The 15,496-nt window shown below is 41.3% G+C and overlaps 1 protein-coding gene across 3 annotated transcripts in view; it reads right to left on the reverse strand.

The window, feature by feature from the left end:
- Positions 1-2,013: 2,013 nt before the first annotated feature.
- LOC143431470 (WD repeat-containing protein 47) overlaps positions 2,014-15,496 on the reverse strand; it is a 90,604-nt gene continuing 77,121 nt past the window's right edge. For 2 of the 3 annotated variants that reach the window (XM_076908237.1, XM_076908235.1), the window contains exons 7-11: positions 11,323-11,516; positions 5,194-5,363; positions 4,483-4,790; positions 2,934-3,174; positions 2,014-2,259 (exon numbers count right to left, since the gene is read on the reverse strand). In XM_076908237.1, coding sequence (XP_076764352.1) covers positions 2,114-2,259; positions 2,934-3,174; positions 4,483-4,790; positions 5,194-5,363; positions 11,323-11,516 — 1,059 coding nt within the window. In that variant the 3' untranslated portion in view covers positions 2,014-2,113. The remainder of the gene's footprint in view (positions 2,260-2,933; positions 3,175-4,482; positions 4,791-5,193; positions 5,364-11,322; positions 11,517-15,496) is intronic. The other variant, XM_076908236.1, reaches the window with a different exon arrangement.

A 15,496-nucleotide genomic window follows, 5' to 3' on the forward strand; every position in this document is an offset into this window, starting at 1 on the left:
AACGCTCGCACGCGTTCCTACGGACGCCTCTTCAACTCTTAAACCGTGTCTACGACCGCCATTTTTCCACGATCGATTGAATCGCGGACGAAAACGATCGCTGGTGGTTTCTTCTGACATTCGCGCGTCTCAGATCGCCACTCTTGTGTATCCTCTTGCACGTTTTTATATTGGTTTCCTGTCGCGTGTACATCTTTCGTCTCTGTTCGCGTTTAGGCGGGTGCAGACGAGGTTCTCTGGTGCGATTCAGTTGGCGGATGGCGCAGTGAATGAGCGAGAAAGACAGACGGTGCTTGTGTTCGTTTTGTTGCCCACCTTGTAGGGTTCGTTTGAAACGGAAAGGATTGTGTCTGTACGCAGGCGAGCTCGAAGAAACGTGCGTATGTACATACATGAAAGTAACGTGATTCGTTCGCTGGCGCCTCGAGCAGCGCGAGACTTTTCTACCTTGATTTCCCCTTTCTGAGGAGCTTTGTATTACGACAGCTTTGGCTCTTGTGGCAAGCGACAACGTGGCGAAGTTCTTCAGAGCTTTAAAATTTGGAGGTTTAGAGGTTCAAGCTTGGAACTTCTGAGCTTAGAGCTCTGAAGCTTGGAACTTTGGAGCTTAGAGTTTCAAAGCTAAGAACTTTGAAGCTTAGAACTTCAGAGCTTAGAGTTTCAAAGCTTAGAACTTCAAAGCTTAGAACTTTGGAGCTTAGAATTTCAAAGCTTAGAACTTTGAAGCTTAGAGTTTCAGAGCTTAGAGCTTCAAAGCTTAAAATTTCAAAGCTTAGAACTCTGAAGCTTAGAACTTCAAAGCTTAGAACTTTGAAGCGTAGAATTTCAAAGCTTAGAACTTTGAAGCCTAGAATTTCAGAGCTTAGAGCTTCAAAGCTTAGAATTTCAGAGCATAGAGCTCCAAAACTCGAGAGTTTAAATCTCCAGAGCTTCACCACCTTGTACGCTTGTCGTGCTGCTAATTCATCAATTATCGCCGCGTGTCGTTCCTTATCCTCATCTCTCCGACACGCTCGCGGAGCGACGTTCCTCGTGACATCCTCTTGGTAAAAAATAGCGATTAATAATTAGCGTACGTATATGCTTACCCTCTTAATACGAGATAGGTATCTATATATTATAATATGCGTAACATGCGAATATTTGGCGTGACTTCGGGGATCGATAAGACAGGGCCGACGATTTGGTGGGAGGAAACGCGTTTGGCCCACCGAGGGACTTTAAATAACGAGATGGAAGAGAGAGAAACGATGCTGGTACGTACTAACGCGCGATGGGGCTGAAAAGGGAGATGTCGAAGCCGAGGATTGACCCAAAACTGGATTTTACAAATGTTATTTCGTACACGTAAGTCTAGAAGTATTCGCAACGAAGAGTAACAGAGACTATCGATTAAAAGAAAAGGCAGAGAGCGCAATTCAGAACGTAAAACTAACGAGCAACTATCTCTGTTGATGGAACGAGATGTTAATTCCAGTGATTATCGCTCTCAAGTCTATATTTACACCGGGAGAACACACTAGCGCGTGAGAATTCAGTTAGAAACGAAGAAAAGTAGAGTCAAACGTTAACACCCAGCGTCTACAAAAGAAAACACAGAGGAAAGCTCGACTTGAACGTTCACGAGAGTGAAAAAAAAAAGTATCGTTTCCATTGAAAAGCTGCATCAAGTCTCGTGAACTCGCGTCGAGTGTACTCGTAAACTTTCCGTTGTCGATTCACTTTCGCAGTCTTATGATTCCTACTTTTTAGACGACAACGGGACGCTCCGTCGCAGCGCACGAAAATCCTTTTTCGCGTCCCTCGTCGCGATTGCCAGGAAGCTTTTTAATTGGTCGTGCTTGAATAACGCGCGAGCACGCGATAGTGGACACTGCTGACGATTAAAAGCAAAAAACAAAGGAAACAAAACTCGAGTCATCGTTTTGTGATCGCAACGGAGAGTCGAACAATTTAATAATCGCACTCTGATTCTCGTATAAAAAGACGCGTGGATTGAAATAGAGAGAAGAAGAAGAAGAAGGGCGAATGATCATTGACGTTGAACGCAAATGTTTCTTGGATAGAATGTGCCGAACGAGAGGCAAACGCGTATCATCGGCGTTCGATCTTCCTAGACAGGTGGCAGGGCCCACAAAATAGCTGTCCTGTCAGCGGAGGTACTGAGGAACGAGAATTCTGTCGGGTGCCATCGACCGGATATTACTTTGTCCTGATGCTGCGCGACCACCACGCTTGGCAGTGGCATCGTTAGATCACCTGCAACACAGAACAATAAAACGGATTAACAGACGTTCCTCTTTTGTACAATTTTAAATAATTTATTGAACGAGCCACCTTCAAGCTTAATCCTCTGCTCTTCTAACAAACGCTACATCGCTTCAATCTTCTCTCTATTCCACCTCGACAAATAATCGCGACGATAACCAAATAAATTGAACGCTACAACAGGCGTTCTTCTACTGTACAATGTTAAATCACTTTAAAATGAGCCACCTTCAAGCTCAACCCTCTGCTTTTCTACCAAACACTTCCTCGCTTCAAACCCTTCTCTATTCCTCCATAAGAAATAATCGCGACGATAACAGAACGTCCTCGAACGAAGCATGTGATAATAGCAAGACGAAATAAATTAAACAATTTTAAATTACTTCTAAAACGATCCACCTTCAAGCATAACCCTCTGCTCTTCTAACGAAGCTTCAACCCTCCCTCAATTCCATCTCTACAAATACTCTCGACGACAAAAACGGTGAATAAGATACACGTCGAACGAGGCGCGCGATAACAGCAATAAAAATGTCGAACGAAATAAATCGAAGGCAACAGACCAGAAGTGCTCGCAGGTGGCCGTGGCGTAATTTATTATCAGCTCTCGATGGCTCTCGTAGCGCTTGCCACTGATTATCTCGCGAGACAAGCGGACGATTTACCTTGCAGATCGGTGAGGACAAGCTTGTTATCGTAACCACCAGTGAGCAAGTAGTATGCGGAAGGCGAGAAGCGTATGCTCCTGATGTCAGCCGCGTGCGGCTTGAAGCACTGCACGGTGCGACCGCCCCGGATGTCGAATAGGACGCAGCTGCTGTCCTCGTGACCGGATACCAGCAGACGTCCGGATGGATCGACGCAGAGCGCCGCTACTGGGCTGCCGACCTGCAACGGGATCAAATGCTGATCAGACACGCGATACTGCTTCCGTCCCGGATTCCTCCGCGAGTACGTCCGATAAAAATTCGATCATGATATACTGACGGAGATCTAGAGAGAGAGAGAGAGAGGGGGGTGAGAAAGAGCGTCGCTACTTGTGAAGAGAGGCGGATAGGTGACGATGAGTCAAAAACTGTGGATCGACATTTTTATCGGACGCTGAAATGAAAATAAAACAACTGAAAGAACGGAAGTTGATGTCGCTGGTGCATGCAGGCGTTTCGTGTTTCATAGAAATCCTTTCCTCATCGATTATTGATACTTTACTGATATGGATCGTGTGAATTTTGGTTTTACATTTTGATTTGTGGAATTGTTTGTTTTTGTGGAATTTTTATTGCACTGTGGTAGATTTTTTTAAGTGATTGGAGATTGAGAGATTGAGAGAGAGAAAGATCTGTTAGTATAATGTTGAACGGTACTATTAACTTTCTTTTCTTTTCTCTTGGAGTGATACGAGTTGCTGGCTGAATCGGAAAGAATTCTGATGATCAGGACCGATGATAGGAGGAAAGCGCTAATTGAGATGTGGATCGTTGAATCTGAGAGTCGAGCAGTGCAAATATCCCTCCAATATTTTCAATTAAAATATCTATCCTTCCAAAACGTCAATTAAATTTCACTCGATAAAAAAGATCACAATCAATAAATATATATGGACAATTCCAATATCCAATTTGCAAAAATCTAATTTTTTTCTAGCAGACGATCTCGCGAAAAATCCTCGTCAAGCAACGAAGAAAATAAATAAAATAAATAATTACAGTCTATAAATATATATTGATGATTCCAACTAGATATCCAATTTGTAGAAATCTAATTGTTCTCTAGCAGACGATGTAAGCAAGAAATCTTGGTCACTCGACGATTCGAATAAATAAAACAAATAATCGCAATCAATAAATATATATCGACGATTCGAATAATCAACTTGCAAAAATCTAATTTTTCTCTAGCGGATGACGTTGAAAAAAATCTTCATTACTCAACAAGAATAAATAAAATAAATAGATTCCAACTAGTATCCAACTTTCAAAAATGTAATTCTTCTCTAGCAGACGATCTCGTTGGAAATCTTGGTCACTCGACGATTCGAATAAATAAAATAAATATATATCGACGATTTGCAAAAATCTAATTTTTCTCTAGCAGACGACGTCGAGAAACCCCTAATAACTCGCTGGCAAGCCTAAATCTGTACCACTCGACGATCAGATCCTCAGTAATTCCATCTAAGAGCCACGGTGTCCATCGAAGAGGAGCCAAACTAACCCTGCTGCCAGGTACCGTCGCTGGTGTGACCATGTTCACGCACCCCCTCGTTCTGAGGTCCCAGAACCTGACAGTCTTATCCTGCGAGCCGCTGACGAACATCGCGCCACCCCAGTTGTACAAAGTGAGCACGTGTCCGCTGTGTCCGCTGAGCGCCTGGAAGGGTGTGCCAGTCGCGCAATCGGTTACGTAGATCTTGCAATCGCCAGCACCGCCGCTGATCAGCAGGCTCGACTTGTTCGAGGTGTCCTCGAGGAAGCAGAGGTCGCGCACGGTTCCATCGTGCATCGACAGCTCGACTTCTTGACCTGAAAGAGCAACGAGATCGTCACGAGACCGCGTTCGCGTGAAAGTCTTTTTCCCTGTGCTTGCGCAACACAGCGCAGAGTCGAGAGACAGGAAGCTCGAGAGGGTTAATGGCCGCCATACTGACGAGCCTCGCCATTAACGTGAAACCACGATTGCTCGAGCGACGCGATGAAGAGGCTCGTCAGAGGACTTGCTTGCAACGAGAAATTCCAGCGAAAGGACTTTGTTCTTACCGATCTTCGATCAAAGTCGAAGATATGATGCGAGAATACTCTTTTTAAATAGTATACTTCGTACAAATTGTTTCTTAATGCGACTTTGATCGAATGCCAGTTTCGTGGGTCGAGAGAAATGGTGTTTTTTAGTTTTCTCAGTGATTTTGTTTGGTTTAATTCGATTTACCTTCGAGGTTCGACGTGTCAGCGTTGAAACGCATCAATTTGACGGTCTTGTCGTTGCTTCCTGTGGCCATCAGCTGTCCATCCGGTGTCCACGCGAGGCAGTATATCGAGCCCTTGTGGTGTTTTGTTCTCTTGAAGAGAACCGTGGGCTGATACGTCTGGTGATCCTCTCTGGAAATAAAGAAAAGCGAAACCACCAGCGTCGTTAACGTTTTCTTTTCTGCGCCATTATCCGTTTTTTCCCCCCTGGAATCGATCGGAATAAGCCTGTTCCATTTCACCGCGCAAGTATCACTAACGCGACTAAATAAAACCAAGCGAATACGTTTCACTTTTGCCTAGCTTTTCCCACCAGGCTTTCCATTTCGATATCGTAAATTTCAAGATGAAACTCGAGATGTCAACGGAATTTTTTTTTTACTATTCTGTGATACTGCACTTTCTCCTTAGAATGTTGGAATACAAAATCGAGTTTGCAGCTATGTTGATAGAGCCTCTGTTGCTTTGCTTTTGAAATATCGATAAAACGAATTTTTGTTAAGCATTACAACTCTACAAACGAGTATTCCAAGCTTCTCGAATTCACAATTGCCTTAAACATTATTTTTGAAAGTTATTTGAAAGAGAAATCGTCAGCGTCGACGCGAGAAAGAGAAAAAGGCTACAATTCTTCATTTGAAATCCAAATAGAATTCGACTGCGCCTTCTACAAAACTTTCGAACTAAATTAATCTAAAATCTCTTCGACTGATACTTCATTTTTCTCGAGCAATTAAAAGGCAAACAGAGGAATCGAACTGGCCCCAAACTCAGCGTCCGTCTACTTCCCACGCGTGGCTTTCGTCCGACCCAATTTTCCGTCTCTCGTTCTCAGCGAACTCGATTGCGCGATCGTTCTTAATTAAAACAACAGCCAGAGACCTGGCGCGTCTCGTAGAAACGCGGAGAGCAGGATCGTCGTTTCGATTTCGAGCAGAAACCGCGCCGCTTTCACGCCTCCTCGTTTTCCACGTCGATTTTAATTAGCCCCAAGTTTTCTCAGCCCAAACACGCGGCTTTAAAACAGCGTCCACTCGCTTTCCTCCGTGGAAACGCGAGCGTATCGCGTGCGCGAAATTGCTGTTGGTTTAATGGCCGACAGGGGAGGAACCGACGCCAGGATCCCTCGATCGCTCTATTAGAACCGCGCGCGTCACTTTCTCCGACGATTCGACGGCGAAAACGCTGGTTCAAACGGAATAGCTCGATTAAAGTGGCGAGCTGGGGAATTAGCTCGTTACGTCCAGGAAAACACGCGAAATTCTGGACGCTTTCGAAGCTGTGCGTTGCAAATTGCGAATTCTTGGGTTCTTGGCTGTGTTTTAAATCCCTGTTGATTGGAACGATGAACAATTTTGACTTCAATTTTAGTTCTCTAAGATAGATGTTGCTTTCAAAGATCGCGAAGGAAGTAATTTTAAGTTGTACGTTGAAGAGATTATATATTTTAGAAACTGGAATATTGCAGCGATTGCCATTGAAAAATTGGACCAAATCGATCCACATTCTTTTTGACTTTGAATTAATTAGCACTGTGCGTTGTAAATTGCGAACTCTTGAGTTCAAAGCAAATGTTTTTTTGAAAGATCGCGAGGCAAGCGTAATTCTAAGTCATATGTCAATTGGACCAAATCGATCCACGTTGTTTTCAACTCTGAATTAATTAGCGCTATGCGTTGTAAATTGCGAACTCTTGAGTGCAAAGCAAAGTATTACGCATTTTGTAAGCGCAATACAAATTTTCTTGACAAATACCAAGTCGTATATCGAAGAAATGATTTATTTCAGCATCTGCAAAATTGCAACGACTATCATAGAACAATTCCAGAGTATTGTGGCCCTTTAAATAAACGGTTCGTTGATCTCTGACGATCGCGTCAGAGATTTAGAAAGTGGACAGGTCCGTCGATAGATCCGTCGCGAAGCGAAGAGAGACGTCGTTTGGTGGGACAGTTCGCGACAAATGAAGAAAGGCGAGCTCTCGCTTATCAATCAAACCGCTGTCACGGTGCCCGCGCGTTTATCGCGTTACTCGCGGTCGATTTATCGCGTGGATCGATCGAGAGGCTCGCTGCGGCGACAGGAAGAGGCGACTACGTCGACAGATGGACCCGAAATCGCTGAGAACTCATAGATAAAACCTGGTGAAAGCTGGCGATCGAGTGTTGCAACTCACGACGAGTAATGGAACAATCCTAGAAAAGGGAATGATTTATACTCTTTTTTTTTTTTTAAATAAATATTAAGCTTTAAATCGTAGTGTAGAGGTAGAATTTCAGAAATGAGTTGATCCTGTCCAGGAATGATTTACAATTTTGCAGACTTTTTTTGAAATAAATATCAAAATCGTATCTTAAAATCATACTGCTGAGGTGAAATTTCAGAAAAGAATTGATCCTGTCCAGGAATGATTTACAATTTTGCAGACTTTTTTTGAAATAAATATCAAAATCGTATCTTAAAATCATACTGCTGAGGTAGAACTTGAGAAAAGAGTTGAATCTGTCGAGGAATGATTTATACTTTTGTAGATTTTTTTTAAGATAAATATTAAGCTTTAAATCATAGTGTAGAGGAAGAATTTTAGAAAAGAGTTGATCCTGTCGAGAAATGATTTATACTGTTGTAGATTTTTTTTTAAATAAATATCAAGCTTTAAGTCATACTGTAAAGATAGAATTTCAGAAAAGTGTTGATCTCGTCGAGGAATGATTTATATCCTTGCAAATACTTATTTTTTTTTTAAATAAACATCAATCTTAAAATCGTAGTATAGAGGTAGAATTTCAGAAAAGAGTTGATCTCGTCGAGGAATGATTTATGTCCTCCCAAATACTTATTTTTTGTTAAATAAATATCAATCTTAAAATCACACTGCAGAGATAGAATTTCAGAGAAAAGTCGATCTCGTCAAAGAATGATTTACCCTCTCGCAGACTCTTTAAAAATGAAACATCAATCTTAAAATCAGCCTGTAGAGATAGAGTTTCAAAACTCGTCGAATTTAAAACACTCTTCACACTGAGAAACATTGAAAGACGAGAAATCCTCGCCAACTTATCTTATCCTGCACCAATCGAGGATCTCGCAGCGAGGGTAGTTGAAATTTCGACTAACCACGATCTAGAATTACAGGAAATTATATCCTCGAAGGTAATTCGACTTCACGGATACGCGAGACGCAGGATTTGCAGCAAGTCGGTCATTAGAATGCCAGCTGATCGCTCAATTATTATCTCGATCCGGAAACGGCTCGCCCTGTCAGGTAACCGTGCGATCGAACCTTCCAGCTGCGGCTCCTGGGAAATCGATCACCGTGACGATCCACGAGAAATGATTAATGTCTTTTTTTCTCTCTCTCTCTCGTACTTTTAGTCCCTTTCAATTCGCTGGTTATCGTCGAAGCCACTGGCGAACGTAACGTTCTTATTTATTGCAGCTGGTGTAACGAAATTATCTCGAAACGGCCGCCATTTTGCGATATGTAACGCCATTTCTGCAGCGTCCACCTTTCTACCAATTCTCTTCCTTAAAACTGTCGCCAGTCGCCGTTAAACGCGTGATTCTACTCAGAGACTTAGCTTTTTAAATTATACGAGAACGTGTGTCAACTCTTTCTCGACTGACTTTCCTTTTTTCTTCGCTGTTGCAACATTTTAACGAGCCACGTCCAATGAAAATCGTAATCTACGCCCATCGATCTGGACTAGGCTGCTTTCACCTGGTTGTAAATATTAATTTTACGAGTAACGTAACACCAGGCTCGCACGAAAGTGTATTTTCAGTAGGCGTACGATGGAATTACATTAAATCTCGCGATCAGATCCAAACGATCCATCGATCTCTCGCGTTGCACTTTGCAACATTGTTTCTGATTTTTGCTCTTCTTCGAACTTGCTTCGAGAACAATTTAACGAGCATTGTGAAGTATAATAATACAGTCGATAATGGTAATTAATGGAGTATTATTTTGTCGATGTTGACGAAGGCCAGAATAATTAAAATTTCAGATAAGAAAAAAAGAAAATGAAACAAGAGTACGAAATTAATTTGAGATAGTTGATTCGAACGAAATAAATAAAAGTGGTCTCGTGAACTGGTTTTTGCTTTTAATCAAATCTATCCGCTACTATTAATTACCTTTAAATTACTCTTGTAAATAGAACCGCTTTTTTTCGACAATTATCTAAATATCGATCTTCCATTCGGCTAAAAAGCTTTTCCGCTACTTTCCTCGGCTAGCCTGGTAATTACTGTCTTATCGACCCTTACGATCGCGTAGGAAACGCATTTCCTATCCTAATAAACTCCTCCAAGTTGGTTCGTAAATCACTGAGATACCTAAAGCGCTGCTTTTCGAGTTTACGTGCACGCTTCCACTCTAATCAACTGTTCGAGAAGAGATCACGTTAATTAGAGATCGCGATAATCACTCTTAACCCTCTGGCTTGTATCGCAGCACGTGTATCAACACAGGTTATTCCATAATCGATGATACAATCGAGAAGATGTTTTGTTTCCTTTTCATGGAGAATAATTAAAAATAATAATTTTAAAAATAATAATTGAATAATAAATTTTATCAGAAGTGCACTGAAATCCAAGAATTCGTTTAATTTAATTTATTTAGCTGATCTATTCTTTGAAATAAATTTTATATGAAACGTTAAAGCAGTAGAGAGTTGTGGACAATAAAAAAAAAAATAAAATAATGAAACCCTTCACTTCTACTGAAACCCTTACTGAAACCCTTCACTTCTACGTTCTAAGAACCCAATCAGTTCATAGTAATCGATAATTCCACACCATCGCGTGTTTATTTAATTTCTTCGTCCAACCAGACGAGTAATTGTTCTAATTGCGAGCAGCTGATAAAGTGCTCGAACGAGAACGATGATTTCACGGTGGTGCTCTTTGGTATCTCGATCGAGCCTGTTTCGAAGGTAATAAAGGGAGCGAGAGAGGTTGTAGAACAGGGAGAAGAAACGAAGATCGTATCGCGAGCAATAAAAGGATTCCACTAAGCATCGAGGAATGCTCCGTTTGGCATGAAGGCCTCCATTGTTCGTTAAACCTGCAGGCTTGCGTAAAATTAGCCCGCGAGTGGCGAACTTCTGCGTGGACAACCCCGTTTGGCGGCCATTTTGTAAATAGCGCGAGGATTATGGCGGTTCCTGACGATTTGCTCTTCTTTAATTCCAATTTTCAGTGTACACTGTGCACACAGTGTTCCACTTTTGACATAAACGCAGTTACAGTCGGCTGTTCTTCGTCTTTGATTTTTTATTCGAAGCGTGAAGTACTTTCGCGATTAATTTCTGTTCGATTTTATTGAAGTTTAATGAGAAGAGAGAGATGTAGCTGAGAGATGATCTTCGATTGCGTTGAAAATTGTGAGAAATGAGGGAGAATGAATTATTAGGGTACTTCAGATGCTATGAAATTCTTTTTTTCATTTCTCGAGGGGTGAGAATTGATGAGAAGAGGGTTGGTCTCATTTGACATCGTGAAGCTTTGGATAAGAGCGTATTCTGAGTATATTCGAGAGGTACTTAAGACTCTAAAATATTCTTTTTTTATTTCGCGAAGGGTGAGAATAATGTGAGAATGAGAATTGATAAAAAAGAGGGTTTGAAAAGTGACGAAAGAGGGTTGTCTCATCTGACATAGTAAAGCTTTGGATAAGAACATATTCTGAGCGTCTTCGAGAGGAACTTAATGCTCTAAAAAATTATTTTCTCATCTTTCAAGGGGTGAGACTAATGTGAGAATTGAAAAGAAGGTCTGAAAGAGCGTTCTCTCACTTGACATCGTGAAGCTTTGGCTAAAAGCATATTCTGAGCGTCTTCGAGAGGTATTTAAGGCACTAAAAAATTCTTTTTTCATTTCTCGAGGGGTGAGACTAATATGAGAATTGAAAAGAGGGTTTAAAAGAGGGTTGTCTCACCTGACATCGCGAAGATTTGGCTAAAAGCATATTCTGAGCGTCTTCGAGAGGTACTTAAGACTCAAAAAAAATTCTTTTCTCACCTTTCAAGGGGCGAGACTGATATAAAAATTGAAAGGAGGGTTTGAAAGAGGGTCGTCTCACCTGACATCGTGAAGCTTTGGATAAGAGCATATTCTGAGCGTCTTCGAGTTCGATCCCACGGCGTACAGCTTCCCATGGGGGTGGAATTCCGCGCATCGAACCGCCTGGACGTCCTCGAGCGTGGTCACAGGGACGAATCTTGGTCTCCCGTTGCTGCTTCCGTTGCTGGTGTCGAGATCCTGCCTCGGTTCTTGCTGCAAACGAAACAATCCTTCGTGTCAGACTATCAGCGCGTTCAGCACTCGTGTTTAGACGTTCGTCTGTGATTAATGGACACCTCGCGTTGCGATTTAAAAGGAGAAACCTCGATAAAATCGATACGCACGAGCTGTCGCAAAATATCGCGATGGAGAACGGTGTGGTACACTTTTAATAATAATTTCTATCAGCAGACGATCGAAATGGAAGCTAAAAACTAGAAACGAATAAAAGTTTGCCGCTAAACAATGCTGAACAGCCTTGAAATTAATTTTACTTTTTATAGTTACATGCAAAGGGTTAAACATATCACTAAATCGTTTCTATTTTAATACAAGAGCGAATAATCAGAAATCGACAAGATTTGCGATTATTTCTCGCTGACAGTCGAAATATCAACCAGTTTCTGACACGACATTAAACAGTCTCGATAATTTACCATATTTTAAATAACAGTGGTCGCATTCGACTAGAAAAATTGCAGATCCCAACAAACACCTGTAGAACAGTGCTTGGCATTTAACTTTCAATTTTCTGGTTGCACTGAGCGATTAAAAAAATCGTAACAGGCTGCAAACGTGCCAATACTGCGCGTACAAAATACAAAAGTGCGCAGGTTTGTCAATGAAAAAGACGAGGAAGCTAATTGCGACTATTATCGCATCTCTCAGTGAAACGTTGAATCCTGAAAGCAAGCGTCCGCGTCGACGTCCCTGCGACCTTTACGCAATCGAAGTCGCACCGTTTAGGGGCATTTCACACCGCGAACCAGTGCGCAAGCGACGCAACGAGCAAGGATCGTAACTGGCGACGAAAACTCGAGGGGAATTAGAAAGCCAGACCTTGACAGGATTTCTAACGCCTCTCTTTTTCCACACAATCGCCACGCGTTTGCTTGTATGCTAATCTCACCGAGGTTTCCTTGCGTTTTATCAACCCTTTCCTATATACGAAGCTCATTCTGAAAGTGGTGTAATTTATGCTTAATTTAACGTAAACTTTTTGTTTGTAATTAGTTGGTATTTAATATCTGGAAAAATTCCAATGCTTTGGTCGATTTAAATTGTTGTAACGTGGTGCTAAGTCTATTTTATATAAGAAAAATCTGAGGAGATAATCCTTAAATATGATAAATAATATGAATCTAAGGATATAATCCTTATTTAAAAAAAATATATAAATACAATTAATGTTCATAATAAAAATTCTTATTTCTTGTTATTATTTCTAAACAAGATTGGATTAATATCAGATATATTTTAAGTGACATTTGTTATTTTAGAATTGAAATTAAATGATATTTACAATTGACAAATTATGAAACTGGTGTAAGTCGATTTTCAGCCTGGAAATTGTCAATTATTTCAGTTAAATTCGCCAAAAATATTGATAAATTAGTACAAACATTCCCAGACTTCGCATAATTGGCTAATATTTTTTAATCGCCACCCTCTCGCGATTTTCGTTCGCTCATAAGTTCAAAATTCTTTCTTCGAGTCTTGAGCAAGCTTATTGCACGCTAGTCGAGCAATTATCGATCTCGATCGATCGAATGGTGAACGTGGTTACTCACGCATGATTCATCCCCTAAACGATCGAGAAAATCGAGAGCGTTCACGATTTCAAAGCGGAACAATCACGCTCGAGGTTAATATTCCTGCGTTTCTCTGGCTCGTTAGTTATTCGCGTCGATTTTTCCGCTTCTGGGTTTCGCAAGCGAGAGAAGCACGCTCGATCGCGTCGACGCAATCGCGGTTGCAAGAAAAATCGAGCAGGAGGATACGTGCGCGGGCGAGTCGATCGCGATCTGAATTCTCGCGATCGATTATCGATTTTCCACGATTTTCTTTTCTCTTCCAGCTTCGAATCGTCTGGAGATTCGTCTTGCGTAACGATTCGCACGCCTCGCCACGCTTTTACTTTCGACCGCCACCGGTTCTTCGCGGTCGAAGCGACGAGAGCAAACGATCTTCGATATTTGACAGTGTTTTTATGCTAATAACTGGTTTCTCGAGGAATCTCGTTACTCAGTGAATCCAGACGAAGCGGAGAAGATGAAATTTGGACCTGAGACAGGTTTAAGGGGCAACTAATTGGGACGACAACGTGATTGACGCAACGAACTATCATTCTGTCGAGAATCGCGTCTCTGTTTCTAGCAGAGCTAATAATTTCGTTGCGCAACAGACTGGACAGTCCCCTTTGACGGCTACAACTTCGATTCTTTCCATTCGATCTTTATTGCCCAGCTTGTTCTCGCATTTCGCGTGCGACACGCTAGTTTTCTTTTTTTAAGAATCACTCTATGCAACAGAGTGTCTCTTTCTAGCTGTCGCGCACTATAATCGCGTGTAAAGTGATTGAAATTAGCAAATTAAAATATTTAAAAAATTGCTAGAACTGTATAGAACGCGTGCAACACTCGAAACGCTAATTTTTTTCTTAAGAATCACTCTATGCAACACAGTGTCTCTTTCCAACTGTCGCACACTATAATCGCGTGCGAAGTGATTAAAAGTAGCGAATAAAAATGTTTAAAAAATTGCACGCACTGTAAAGAACGCGTGGAACACTCGAAGCTTCGAATAATTCGATATACAACGTGAGAATAAAAATTAGAAATGAATAGATCGAGCTTTGTAGCTTCTCAAGTGCGACAGGTATCTTCGCGAGGGATCGAGGCGGAATTATTTTTCCAGCGCTGGCGATTTCGACGGTTGCGAAACGGAGGGCGAAGAAAAAAGGGAGAAAAGGAAAGACTGTCGAAAGATCTAGGACGAGACAGGTGTAGAACGGTTCTGAGGAACATCGCGAGGCAGAAACGCTCGCTGCTTAGTCACGAACGCCGTTTCTCCATCGGTGTTCATCGTGGTGTGTCATTCGAACAAGAGGAGGAACGGTTGATAGAAATCGACTGGATCAAACGCAAAAATCGAGGACTTCCTTTGCGAATTTTTCTATGATCGCGCGATAAAATTGTTCAATTTTGAAATAACTTGTTCACTTCCTTTTCTGATAACTGAGAGCCTTTCATTCGCACAAGAGGAAGAACGGTTGATAGAAATCGACTGGATCAAAAGTAAAAATCGACGATCTCCTTTGCGAATTTTTCTATGATCGCACGATAAAATTGTTTAATTTTGAAATAACTCATTCGCTTCGCGATAAAGTTTTCCATCACGCGAAAAAGATCGCAGTTGCTCCACTTCTTCTTCTTTGATAACTGAGAGCCATTCATTCGCTCAAGACGAGGAACGGTCGATAGAAATTGACTGGATCAAAAGCAAAAATTAATGACTTCCTTTGCGAATTTTTCTACGATCGCACGATAATATTATTTAATTTTGATGTAACTCATTCACTTCGCAATAAAGTTTTCCATCTCGCGAAGAAAGTCGCGGTTACTCCATTTCTTCTTTACTGATAATCGAGCGTCATCGAGGAATTTTTGCTACGATCTTTGAAAATTGTTCAATTTCGAAATAGCTCGCTCATTTGGCGAGAAACTTTTCCATCTTGCGAAGAAAATTACAGATGCTCCATTTCTTCTTTTCTGATAATCAAGCTTGAAAATTGTTTAATTTTGAAGTAACTCATTCGTTTTGCGATAAACTTTTCCATTTCGCGAAGAAAATCGCAGTTCCTCCATTTCTTCTTTTCTGATAATCGAGTGCCATCGAGGAATTTTTTAGGAAAATTATTTAATTTCGAATTAACTGCTTCGTTTCGCGATAAAGTCTTCCATCTTGCAAAGAAAATCGCAGCTACTCCATTTCTTCTTTTCTGACAATCGAACACCATCGAGAAATCTTTGCAACGATCTTCGAAAATTGTTTAATTTCGAATTAACTGGGAGATAAAATTATATATAATTTCGAATTAACACAGAAGATCGCAGCTACTCCATTTCTTCTTTAATAACTGAGAGCCATCGAGGAATCCTTGCAACGCGACCGTTTGTAAGCAAGATTAGCCG

Source organism: Xylocopa sonorina, chromosome 18, assembly GCF_050948175.1.
Source record: "Xylocopa sonorina isolate GNS202 chromosome 18, iyXylSono1_principal, whole genome shotgun sequence".
NCBI lineage: Eukaryota > Metazoa > Arthropoda > Insecta > Hymenoptera > Apidae > Xylocopa > Xylocopa sonorina.